General features: G+C 38.5%; 2 protein-coding genes across 3 annotated transcripts; both read left to right on the plus strand.

Annotated features, from left to right (window-relative positions):
* The first annotated feature begins 3 nt into the window (after positions 1–3).
* Positions 4–3,058, plus strand: LOC121315903 (uncharacterized protein C1orf198 homolog). 2 transcript variants are annotated; one of them, XM_041250497.1, is made up of 4 exons: positions 7–351; positions 1,018–1,068; positions 1,565–2,140; positions 2,577–3,058. In XM_041250497.1, exons 1-4 carry the CDS (start codon positions 46–48, stop codon positions 2,631–2,633), a joined length of 990 nt encoding a protein of 329 aa, XP_041106431.1. In that variant the 5' UTR covers positions 7–45; the 3' UTR covers positions 2,634–3,058. The 2 variants fall into 2 exon arrangements, with proteins under 2 accessions (XP_041106432.1, XP_041106431.1); XM_041250498.1 differs by lacking the exon at positions 1,018–1,068 and having other exon boundaries at positions 4–351.
* Positions 3,059–5,243: 2,185 nt separating this feature from the next.
* clec11a (C-type lectin domain containing 11A) lies at positions 5,244–11,737 on the plus strand. Its single transcript, XM_041250500.1, has 4 exons — positions 5,244–5,838; positions 9,794–9,893; positions 10,182–10,373; positions 10,714–11,737. Exons 1-4 carry the CDS (start codon positions 5,599–5,601, stop codon positions 11,112–11,114), a joined length of 933 nt encoding a protein of 310 aa, XP_041106434.1. The 5' UTR covers positions 5,244–5,598; the 3' UTR covers positions 11,115–11,737.
* Positions 11,738–12,816: the final 1,079 nt, after the last annotated feature.

Below are 12,816 nucleotides of genomic sequence, written 5' to 3' on the forward strand. Positions count from 1 at the left end.
CAGCGACTCCTCCCTGACTTCTCTTCAGACTGCACAGCTGGCAAAATGGCCACGGCGGCGGTGTCTGGTGGTGATGTGCTCAGGATGGAGGAAATAAAGTTCGAGTATTTTTCGTCCATTAACCCGATGGCAAAGAAGATCATGCAGGAGCGGCAAAGAATCCGAGAGAAGCATGGTTCTGAGTGGGAGAAATTAACTCAGAGCGAGCAAGAGACTGCCATCGATAACTGGATGATGGACCCGCAGATTCGGGCTCGGTATGCACTGCACCGGGCTGAGAGGGAGGAGATTGTCTGTTATCCAAAATTGCTGATCCAGACAGGACAAAAAATCGTACATTTTGGAGAAGAGGTGAGAGGCATTTGGGCGTTAATTAACTTACGGTAATTTACGGAAAGAAAAAAATAATAACAAAAAAACAGAAAGCTAATTCTTACTGAGCTGCCTTTGTGTTTGTATTGTTACCCAGTTGTCTAGACTAGTAAGTAATATGACATAAATACATTTGTCTGGAGTATGAAGGGTACAAACTAGTCGTACACAATACATTATTTAAATACTGTGCTTTACATGCAGCACTGAAAATGTAGCAGGCCAACAGCAACACAACAAACTAGGGCCTTTGGGGATACTCATCAATGCCGGGATTTAGACAAACCCCCGAATGCTCGTTTAGTTTGTTGTTTTTAAAATGGTCTTGGAGATTGCCTTTTTACATTCTTTCCACTGTAGTCCGTCATTACTTTTGCATTTTTTTATGTTCCAGGTTATATTTAGTTATTTTCAAATTGTTGAGAAATTGAAGGCTGATCCTGAGGAATGTTGTTATACTGCATGAAACTGTTTCAAGGCGTTACGCAATAAGTATTGTCCAATGTAAGTCTTACTGTACCGACACACTTCATGTCAGTAATTAAATACCGATCCACAATTTTAGTTCTGATTTCTGATTGGTTCTCGAAAGTCACTGTGCTAAAGTGAATATTCTTTTAAAGAGTTTTGTTCTTAATATTTTAGGATATTACATGGCAGGATGAACATTCAGCACCTTTTTCGTGGGAGACCAAGGTATGCGTGGCTCCGTTTACAGCAGCGTACATGTGTTTGTGAACTTATTTGCAGATTTTTGCATGTTATGACATATGTTGCTATGATTTTACTCATTTAATTAACCATGTTTTAAAATAACAAATAGCAAAATATTTTTTAGGGACTTCTCAGGCTGGTTTTTATTTATTTATTTTTTAAATTTTGGTAAGTCCCTTGATAACCTGTTATGTGACTGAACTTATCAGTCCTGAACAATTTTACATTAATAATTAAATTTGTATCTGAGCAAACCAATTTTAACACCCATTTGTCAATTGGGCAATAAACCCCAGAATAATTGTTTTCTTCAATATAAATGAGCAATGCACCTTGCAGCTGCAAATATGCCTTTTCTACAGCCACTGTAATGTTGTTGTATATATGTGTCTTCTTAAAAGTATGCATTCATGTGACCAATGCACATTTTATTTAAATGTGAGTTCACGTTTTATCTTGACTTTTTTTTTTGTTTAAGAGTCAATTGGAATTCAGCCTTACATCTCCAGTAGCACTGGAGCAAGGAAGCACCTCTTCACAAATGGAGCCCAAGCTGCAGGTCAAAACCTCTCAACCGATGAAAGCCTCACATGGCAACGGCAGCAGTCAGGTAGCAAAGGTATCTCAAGGCAGTAAAACACCCAGCACAGATGGTATATCATCAGGCAGGAAGGAAGAGGAATCTTCTTTTTGGAAAATCAGTGTTGAGAGATCCAGACTGGAGGGAGGCCAGGCAGATTTCCAGTCCTTGACACCCAGCCAGATAAAGTCCCTTGAAAAGGGGGAGAAGACTGTGCCTTCATACCGAAGACAAGAATCCACACCTAAAGAGAAGGAGGAGCACAAAGCTGATAAGCCACGTCTCCCTAAACAAGACAACCCTGTGAGCATAAGTGTCTCCTCAACTGTGGCGGAGTGGGAAAGATCCCAGCCAGCACACCTGGATGATGTCTTTACACCGGAACCTGAACCAAAGTCCCCAACCATTACTGCACCCGCAAAGGACAATGATAAAGAGTCGTCCGCCCAAGCAGAAAACCCATTCTTTTCCCAGGTAATAAACTCTGTAGTATAGTAGTGTGTGTGTGTGTGTGTGTGTGTGTGTGTGTGTGTGTGTGTGTGTGTGTGTTCGTATTTATTTATTTTTATATTTCAAGAGGAAAAGATGTAATTCACACGATGACATTAATAGTCACTTCTTTTAATAAACATCATTTAGTTTTTTTCATGTAACTGCAAACTATTAGCCTATTTGCTTTTTTGAAAGATCAAAGAAATTGTCATGTCTAGAATTAGATTCCATCGAGTGTACATGGAGACAGTAGTCTTCCAGCCTAGTAAAATCTCCCCCTGTACACGCCATGTAAGTAAACCCTGTAACCCAACAAATGATTTGAAAACCCACGTTTTTCATTGGCCACTTACTAACATTTAATTTTTTTAAAGCAATTTTTATGTATTTATTCATTCAATTATATTTGTTTCAACAGTTTAACACAAGCAGTGACCTTTTGAAGACTGGTTTTGACTTTTTGGATAATTGGTAAAACCTGCAGAACTATCACGAGGAATCCTGAAGAATAGAACTACATCCCTGTGTGTTATGCTAAAGGTTACAATACAGATTACCAGGACTGTCTGTTTTCCAACACTTCGTGTTTCACTGTTACATTTCTTTAAAGCCATGCTGACCTCTTCATATTCTTTAGATTGTCATTTGTATTTATGTATTGTTTCTTTAAAAATGCATGTTTTTTAGACGGCCTTATTTGCCTCAAGCTCACTGCAGCTGCATTTAAAACAGCTTACACTAGAAAGAAACTTTTTTTTTTAAATATTTATCTGCAATAATGTATGTGTCATCAGTGCTGTGTTTTTTTTAATGTCATGATGGGCAAAGGCGCCACATTATAGAAGGTGTGGCTTTCAATTAACAATAACCAGATATCCAGTAAAATGGTTGCAACAATGATCCCAAAGTTTGTCGCTCATTATTGTCTCAAATTATTAGTAAATTACATCTGATTCCCTTTAATCTAAAAAATATATATAGATGTACAGGAAATACATATTTTCACAGAATTCATATTTTTTCAGCTTCTAAAATTGTTGGGAGGTGTACACTGTTTTCCAAAACATGAGACTATCTAATGCTTGCAGTGACTAGTAAAGTAATATTCAATTAATCTTAACATTATTAAAACAAGACAGAAATGAGGGGCAACTGTTTTAGAAGTGTTTTATTATTTCTTGTTTTTCAAAGCAATTTGCACAGGAGAATGTTTAAGAGAATCTAAGACAAACCAATATTTTTACCCATCATTTTAAAACTCAGATTTAACTGTTTAAGACATAGATCACCATAAGATTCTTGTGCAAATGTGCTGCACAATACTGGTAAGTTTTTGCTTCTTAGCCTGCTACCAGAATGACTAAAGACCCATAAGGATTCAGGACACCTAATTCTTTGTAGACCTTAGAGTAAATAGCCGGGTTCCGACAAGTATAGTGTTACACGTCCCCATGTGTTGCTACAACTATTTAAATAACCTACCTGTAATTTTTCATATCATTAACATCCTGACAACTTTTTACACTAACTTTTGAAGTCTGTTTCAAAGCTCTTTTCAAAATGTTTTACATCTGTCATCAAAATCACTGCAGGAAAAGCAAAAAAAAAAAAAAAAAAAAGTGCTCTGGCTTTTCTGTTCCGTGCCACATCATGGATCGTTATGTTGTGTTACCTGTTTGATAATGTAGGCAATAATCCTTACACCAGGGATCTCAAACCCTGGTCCTGGAGAGCCCCAGTCCTGCTTGTTTTCTAGGTGTCTTTAGATCAATTGTTAAATATCCAGATCACCTGTTATCTTCACTAACCAAGTCATAAGTAGTGCAGTTAAGTAACTGAGAGCTTGATTGACCTAGAGCGACCATTCTGTAAAGAGCTTTGAACAGACTTAAAAGTTATAAGTGTAAAAAGTTGTCAGGATGTTAACAATGAAAAAAAAATTACAAGTACGTTATTTATACACCTGCAGCAATACGTGGGGACGTGTAACACTGCATATTTCGGAACCTCGCTACTTACTCTTTAAGGATTATTAGTAATTTTTTTAAAAGGTAAGTTTAGTTAGTTCCAATTTACAGGAACCCAAAATTAAAATGAGAAACAAAGAACTCCTTGCCAAACAAATGCAGTGCTCCCTCGATACTTCATTCAATAATTCATTAATTTGGTTAATTCATTGTTAGGCAATGTTGACAATTTGTAATAAGTCATATTTCCCTGTATAAGAGCCCTTCACTAATTCACTGTTTTCAGTATTTTTATTTTTATAATATGCAAGTCAGGTAGAGAAATAAAGACAGCACACTATTCAAATAAGGAAGGGGAGGTACCCATTTCTGCGCATGCAATTACACAAGACACACAGCTGGTGGCAGTCTACTTATTTTAGATCTTTGGGGGGGGGGGGGGGGGGGGGGGGGGGGGGGGGGGGGGGGGGGGGGGGGGGGGGGGGGGTGTTGTAACATCAACATTTTTAGTTAGATTATGGGTGGGTTGTCCTACTGGGAAACATCTTTGGACTAGCAAAACCTGGGCTGGGGTGTGAGGCAGAGACACTAATCTGTTGCATGCCCAGATATCATAAGGCACTCAAGTATAATACTGTAGAGGCAGTTATGCATTAAACAAACATGTATGGCTAATTCTTACCAGTACCCTTTGTTGTATATATATAGATGTAATGTCCAGGTTTTGTTTTAAAAAATCAGTTTAAATTGTTCTATTCTGTTTCTGTGCTGCAGTTCAAATATCTTGCTACCGCTATTACAACCGTACATTGTATCTTAGCAATATGACACTGGGGTCCTAATGCATGTTGAATAGGAAATGGACAGGAAACAGGTCTTTCTGTGTTGTAGTGCAACAGGATAAATGGCTTCACGACAGTTAAAGCAAAACACAATACAACATAAAAAGAAACTTGTAAGAAACCTGTACCAGCCATTTTTGAAAGGCTTAGTTGTGCCACATTTAAGAATGCAACATTAGTCTGACCCTGATTGTATAGTGTAGAGATATAGTTTCCCTTACTGTGGAAGGTCACCAAGATGTTTCCTATAGCATGGATCTTGCAATTTCAATACAGTAGCCGTGTGACAGTAGGTAATGCAATTATAAGAATTTTTTTTCCCATTTTGATCTTAAAATACAATGCAATGGGGCAAATGTGTAATGACAGCACAATGACAGTTACAGGCACAAGCCTTTGTAAGAATGCAACCAATGGTAACATTCGTAATTTGACTTGCCAAAGGAGGAGACAACACCAAATTAAGAATTACATGTATTGGTATTTATTATCAGACTTTTCTGCAATAGTATAAGCAAGTAAATATATTGGCAACACAAAGCTTAGGAATGAGAGGAAGCAAAACAATGACATTTCCTGTATTAACTGAGGAAGGCCCCCCCCCCCCGGGAACAGAATAAAAACAATAACGATGGGGGAAAGAAAACAGGAAAGAAGGCAGAGAAAGATAAAGATCCCAAGAAAGGGTAGACACAGACTTAAAAGTAGTTTGGAAGAACAAGAAATGAGTAAAGGAGCTGCCCTATTAGTTTTTCTTTGCATCTTCCCCTTGTTTCTCTGCGAGACTGGGGTAGAAAAGATAGGGGAGCAGTCGACAGTGGACAGAGAGAACAAGGAAACTGCATTGGGAGGCTTTCATCAAGGAGAGAAGGTGGGAATCCTACATATACGTATGTCTTTGTTTTTAGTCTTTGTACAGGATGTCTGGTTGTGTCTACATGAAGGTGAAGCACAGGCATTAATTTTGTGATTATGAATTATATTTGTAAAAAAAAAACATTTTTGAAAAAAACAAACATTTTTGAACATTTAGTGAAACATTACACACTCAATGATTTAGAAAGGTTCTTCCACCTTGAGAGTGGTAAACAAAAGCCTTTCTACCAACACCACTTCAAGGTGTCTAGAGTCTTGAAGGTTACTTGATTATGAACTGTTGGGTTTCCACCTGTTTATGGAAATCTGCTTAATAATTTGGAAGGACACACTCAACATTTTTATACTTATGCTTCTTGCCTCAGCCTGCTGAATTTGCCATACATCTCAGGTGAGTCCTGGAATCACAATCTAAAGCCTCTTTGGCACTAGCAACCTACTGGGGTCCAGACCCGGTGTCATGGCTACGTGATTTAGCACTGCTTTTGGTAAAGCAGGGTTGATCTGGGTGACAGACACAAGTAAACAATATGCGCATCAATGCCCAGGATGCAGCTTGTTACTGATGCTTTCATCCAAGCTTCTCTGGAGTGGGTTATTTTGCTAATAAAATGGGCTTTTTTTTTTTTTTTTTTTTTTTTTTTTTTTTTTTAATAAATTACACAAACTAGCTTTAAAGAAAAAAATACATAAATTATGTATACTTCCACGGAGAAAAAACAGTCCCTGAAGACGCTTTGATTGTAACATATTTTATATTTTTTTATTTGCCATAAACGTTACATTGAACATTGCCATATATAGTAAAATTTTTTAGATGAAATGGCATTTGTGAATAGAAAGCAGACTGAAGGTAACGATAACCGGCTTATTTTCCTTAGATTGTAAACCAGCATTGGATGATATGTGGACTAAACGACTTCTGTGTCAGTTTGTGCAGTGCTGCAGCCCTTCCTGTCCGCGGCGAGCACAATAGAATTCTATGCTGAACCCGACTTTGTTTAAAAGCCAAACGGTTGTGTAAGCAAATGTTCAGAAGTATTCAAAAAGCAAAAATAACAGAAGTGGGCCAGATGAGGCAGAGGATGCATAGCGCTGCAAATACTGCTGCACGCGCTGACAGAATAAAAGAACATACTGAAAAATAAGCAACACACACTAAAACAATAAAGTGAACTGAGAGACAAGCAATCCATTTATGCGGCTTTTAGACATGCTTTAATAAAAAGATTGCGTAGAATGATTGTGTTAATGAGTTTGACAGAGTATTGTGCTTTGCAGTACAGCCACTGTATATTGCACAGAGGTATGTATTGGTGACCTAGACCCCGTTCACACTTACTGAGTCGGCCTTGGGCTGTCTGGGCCACCTCAAAATTTCCGTTCACAGTTGAGGTTTTAGGGGGCCTACGTGCGTTCACATATGTGGCTGAAAAGGAAGCCTAAATTGCGGCGAATTGCTTGTCGGGAATATAAACAGTGACGTAAACATCGCATTCCCGGACATCAACATAAGAGATTGAGCTGGGAAATTTGCAGACGTAAATATGACAATCTTATTTTTTGCAACACTGTTGGTACTGTACTTATTGCATAACATACAATAGACGTGTGTTGACAGTGCAGTCGGTTACTGTGGAAAGAAGCGATCGTGTTGGATCATGCGTAAATGCAGCAAACAAGGACGTGTACATTATTACATTAGTCACAATACAGATTATTATATTAATGGTGACTGAATATGCAACGTGATATGCATTATTTATCAATATTGAGATTTACAATCTTAGCTAGCCAATGAATGTTAGACTCTGCAATGTGTGTATAGATATATATAATAATATATATATATATATATTATATATAATTTTATAATACATTGGTTTTTATTTTTGTTATGTGGAATGTGGAAATAACAAAGAACCAAAACGGGAGCTTTTTTCCCCCCTTCTTTTTTACATTGGCATTTTCCACGTTTGTTTTTATTTGAAGTGTTTAAAGTTGAATATCCAGACTTGAGCCAATTTAAATTATTAGCCAATATCCGAATGTGAAAATCCTGTGTTCGTCCCCCAGCTATATATATATATATATATATATATATATATATATATATATATATATATATATATATATATATATACATACACACACACACACACACAGAGCTTTATCGTTTTAATGAAAGTTGTACGACAAAGAAATACTTACCATTCATGACTGACCCAGCATCATCACCATAAAAGGAGTCGGTGTATTCAGTGCATTCCCCACTGCTATTTAACGGGCTGGAGATCACCGTAGGTTCCATAAAATCCAAGATCCGTGGTGGGTTTATTTCTGGCCTGCTGCTCAGTATTTCTGAGAGTTCTCTGACAAACTTGCAGGTTTTCACCAGCGATAAAACAGACAAAGGAGATAGCTGCTTCTGCACCCAGCACTCAAAGAATATCACGGACATTATAGTAATAAAATAATGACTTGGCTCGCATTATTGAGGAGTTTGGTGATAAAACGAGTGATCATGAGAGTATCTACGTCTATAGAGAGGTAAGTGAAAAATACAGCGAACAAGGGGTGGGGCTCGGCTGGAGATGCAGGACTGTCCTTTTGCGATTCAATACATTTTAAACCGGCTTTACTCTGGGGGAAAAAAAATATTTAAAACGGCGAGTGTGAAAATAAATTGGACTGGACGCGCCTGACAGGCCCTGAATAAACGGACCGCTAAGGGTTCATTTCTGCATCGTCCCAGCTGCTACCCCTTAAAACCGACATTGTTTTGATCTACAACGCTGGACCTAGTAGGGGAGTGGTTTGAGGTACGTCACTGCATTGACGTGTTAAGGCCAGCCCAGGGCCTGCGGTGGGTTCACACATGCAGATAGGCCGGCCCTGAGGCGGCATTGGTACTTTAGGCCCCATCAAAAAACTTGTCTAAATTTCACCAGGCCCAGGGCCGCCTTTTCATTTTTCGAGCGTTCACACATGAGATAAGGCTGCCCTGGGCCGGCCTAAACCACAAGTGTGAACGGGGTATTAGTGCGACAGTACTGTCTGTAGTAAAACGCTGCCTAATGCCGACTATATTAATCGTAAATATTTGACAGAAAATGGTGATGCTGTAGTTGCTAAACTTATGGAACACATTGATGGATATGTCCAGTGTGATTTTTGACGCATCTTCCGATGGTTTGCACTGCCCAGTACTGTAAATTTATTTTTCTTCTTATGATTTCAAGGCGAATAAACCTGGCTTGTTTTGTGTTGATGTCATATTCATACCTTCTGCAGATACTATTTCTTTCAGCATAGCAATTGCCCAAACGTTCCCAAAGTAACAGCTAACTTGGGAAAATGTGGCTTCAACTTGCACAGATTGTGCTTCATCATACACAGGATTAAACTTAATCAGAAAACAAAACTGCTACGCATCATATTTCACATGTAAAGTGTGTATACTAAGATTTTTTTCCACAATATTTTTACCGATGTTTCAATTAAAAACAATTTTTTCCCCGATTTTATTATACGTAAAATAAATAGAAAAATTCCCGGAAATTTCTTTATATGCTAAAAACCGAAAACGCATTGGAGTAATATCACCCAGCATATATAAAAACACAGCAAAAGGAACAAAGCCTTACGGGACCACACAGACCATTTAAAATTGTTGTTAAAAAGATAACATTTAACGCAACTCAAGCCATTCAAGGTGTCATAACAAAATGTCATGATCCACTGTTGCCACCACATTAAATAGATGGAAAACAATTCAGAAGACAATGACTAATTTGAAATTGTTCAACTTGGTTACAATAGGGTCCAATGAGCATGTAGTAGGCTTCAACTGTGAAAACCCTCAAGTATACATGAAGGCATAAAGCTTTAATCCTAAAAGTGTGACATTTGGAAGCATAACTCAGCTTGTTTAGTGCTCTTGTTTTCAGGTAGCCGAGGAGATGCCCATCACAGAGAAAGGGCAGGGTCCAGGCCCAACTGAGGCAGCACTGGCCACCACTCCCCTTGAAGATACCTTCTCCTACATCAGTAAGTGTCCACAATCCTCCAGGACTAATCTTACTCATCCATAACATTAAACACTCATCACATATCTTCAGGAATTCCAACATTAGACACAAAAGGTAAACACATTACTAAACTCTTGATTGCAATGTGGTCCACTTTTTTCTTTTCAAACAATGACCTGTCTGTGTCAGTTGTCCCGTCTATTTTTCTTTCTCTCCATGTTGACTTCCTCTGCCTGGAATTCTCTTTTTACTCATCTTCTCCACCTACCTCTATGCCAGTCTGTAACATTCCTTCTTCCTATTCCAGTGTCCAGGCTAGCAGATATGGATTCTGCGATCCACAGGCTGAATGTGTTTCAGTACAACCTGGATGTGAAGCTGTCCCAGCTGTCTGACAAGGTCATTCGCATGGATGCTAAGGTGGGCAAAATTCAGGATGAGACAGAGAGCATCTCCCGCATCAACAAGGAGAACCACAGAGAGATTGGTCGATTGGAAGGTACAGCATGCCCACTTATTATCTATAGTCCAAAAAATTGTTTGGAGACTTCAGCTGAAAATGAGTCTGATAATCCTGTGAGCAATATGGGTTATTGCAGGATTGAAATGCAAATGTCTGTAACCCAAGCCAATTCACTGATGCTAATGTAATTGGGTTTATCATGGTTTCTGCACCACCTGTTTTGAGTTACTGGGTACGGGTCCAGTTGAATAAGGAATATATATCTACATACATGCTCAGAGGAAGAGCTAAATTTGCCCTTGTACAGACCCTTCTTTTCAGTTTGGTCTGGAGACCTTTACCTCAGTGCTCAATCCCTCTCATCTTCCCTCTGCAGGTTGTCTAAAAGGCCATCGTGTGGTGCGAAAGTGTTTTCTGGTCTATCGTTTTTATGAGACCTATGCAGGCGCAGTCGAGTGGTGTCGCGAGCGAGGTGGGCGGATAGCTATGCCAAAGGACAAGAGGGAGTTAGCAGCCCTGGCCAAACACGCAAGAGAGTTTTTCCACCCCGGTAACTGGCCTCTCTGGATCGGTGTCTCAGACCGCCGCTCTGAAGGGCTCTACCTCTTTGAAGACGGGATCAGAGTCACCTTCTTCCAGTGGAACAAGCAACTTCTGTCCAGCCAGCCCGATGGAGGTAAGAGGGAGAACTGTGTGACGCTGACCTCCGATGATGGGGACTGGTGGGATACTGACTGTGAGAGACGCACGTACTTCGCTTGCGAGTTTGATGGCTGATCTGTCTGCAACCTCCCAACTGGATTTGCTGACACCAGGGTATAAGGGATCAGTCAACACAAATCTTAATTCATTATATTCAGAAAGTATTACTTTAAATTTGCTATTCAAACTGGATTACAAATGAGTATACAAATGAACTTCGTGAATGTTTAAATAAATGAACTTATCTGTAACCTTTTACCTGATGAAAAAACATGCATTATTAATACAAACAAATCATCATTGACTGCAAAAAATAAAAGCAGACATTAATGCATTTTTTTTCCTGCAAAATACTTTGCTTTTATTAAAAATGGATCAATAAATAAATGCTAAACTCTCAAAGACTGCAAAAAGAATGTATTATGAATGTGAAACAGGATTGATCTTTGATGTGGGCTAGTTTTTCCTTCCCATCATTTTGTCTTCTTTAAAAATGACTTCTGAGAGTTTATGATGCATATTATAAATCATATGTATGTTAATGGTTTCTCTTCCTGGTATAATAAAGAACTGAACTAAAACTTGGCAGTGTCTCACAGTTTCTGATTTGGGTCACACTCACTGTTAATCAGCCTACTGTTTGAAAAGGACAGATGGAAGCTTAAAGGGTACATAAAGACCTTTTTATTTTATTGTGTTATATATTCCGATGTGTTGCTACAACTGTTTACGTAAGGGGTGTGTATTGTTTTAATTGTTTTTTTTTTTTTTTTTTTTTTTTTTTTTTTTTACATTTTGACCATTTTTTAAAACTTTTAAATTGCATTCCTGTCTCAAGATGGCTTCTCATGTACCTCTCAGAACTGCATTTCCCATCATCCTCCTGCTCACATATGTAACTGAGATGGATTTACCAGTGAGCAGGAATATGATGGCAAATGTAGTTCTGAGAGGTCTATGCGGGTACGTGGGAAGCCATCTTGAGGCAGGGAATGCAACTTAAGTCTAAAAAAGTGATCAAAATGTAAAATAAATAAACAATACACGCACCTTAAGTAAACAGTTGTAGCAACACATGGGGATATGTAACACAGTAAAATAAAAAGGTCCTTATGTACCCTTTAAAATATGCAATGATTAGGATCCAAATGGTACTAAATGTAGCAAAAATAAAGGGTTGATTCTACATTAAAACTTTTTTTTTGACTGAGGCAACAGGGTGTAAACAGACATTTAACATTCCAGTCCAAGTACAATTTCCCCTGAAACAGCATTTGGGTTCTTCATTTCTGGTTTTTATACTCTGACCTTGTGTTAGCCCTCAAAAGCCTTGTCTAATTTCCACTATGACTAAAGAGCGGGTTCTGTAAAAATGTACTTATTTATTTCAAAGTATAGAACATTTTAAATAAATACATAAATGACAGCTAATTAATCAAAATTCTTACCTTTCAAATGAGCCGTTGAGATCACTCTAGGACTTGTAGAAACGGAGAAATGATGTTTGAAGTGGCGAGTTTCAGTGAAATTGCTGTAAATAGAGCCGAAATGGCAGCTACCATGTATGGGATGCCAAGCGTAAAAATAAAAAATAAAAAAGCAGGGCCGGCGTCTGCACCCAGGCATCCCGAGCAAGCATCCGGGGCCCCGACGCTAGAGGGGAGCCCACACACATACAGAAATAAAACTCAATTGCAAATGAGTAAATGTACTATTTCTGTGCCAGCTATCCTACTCATGTAGCCTTTAGGGCTAGAAACACTTACCGGTAGTTTTC

The sequence above is a fragment of the Polyodon spathula genome, chromosome 5 (assembly GCF_017654505.1).
Source record: "Polyodon spathula isolate WHYD16114869_AA chromosome 5, ASM1765450v1, whole genome shotgun sequence".
NCBI classification, from domain to species: Eukaryota; Metazoa; Chordata; class Actinopteri; order Acipenseriformes; family Polyodontidae; genus Polyodon; species Polyodon spathula.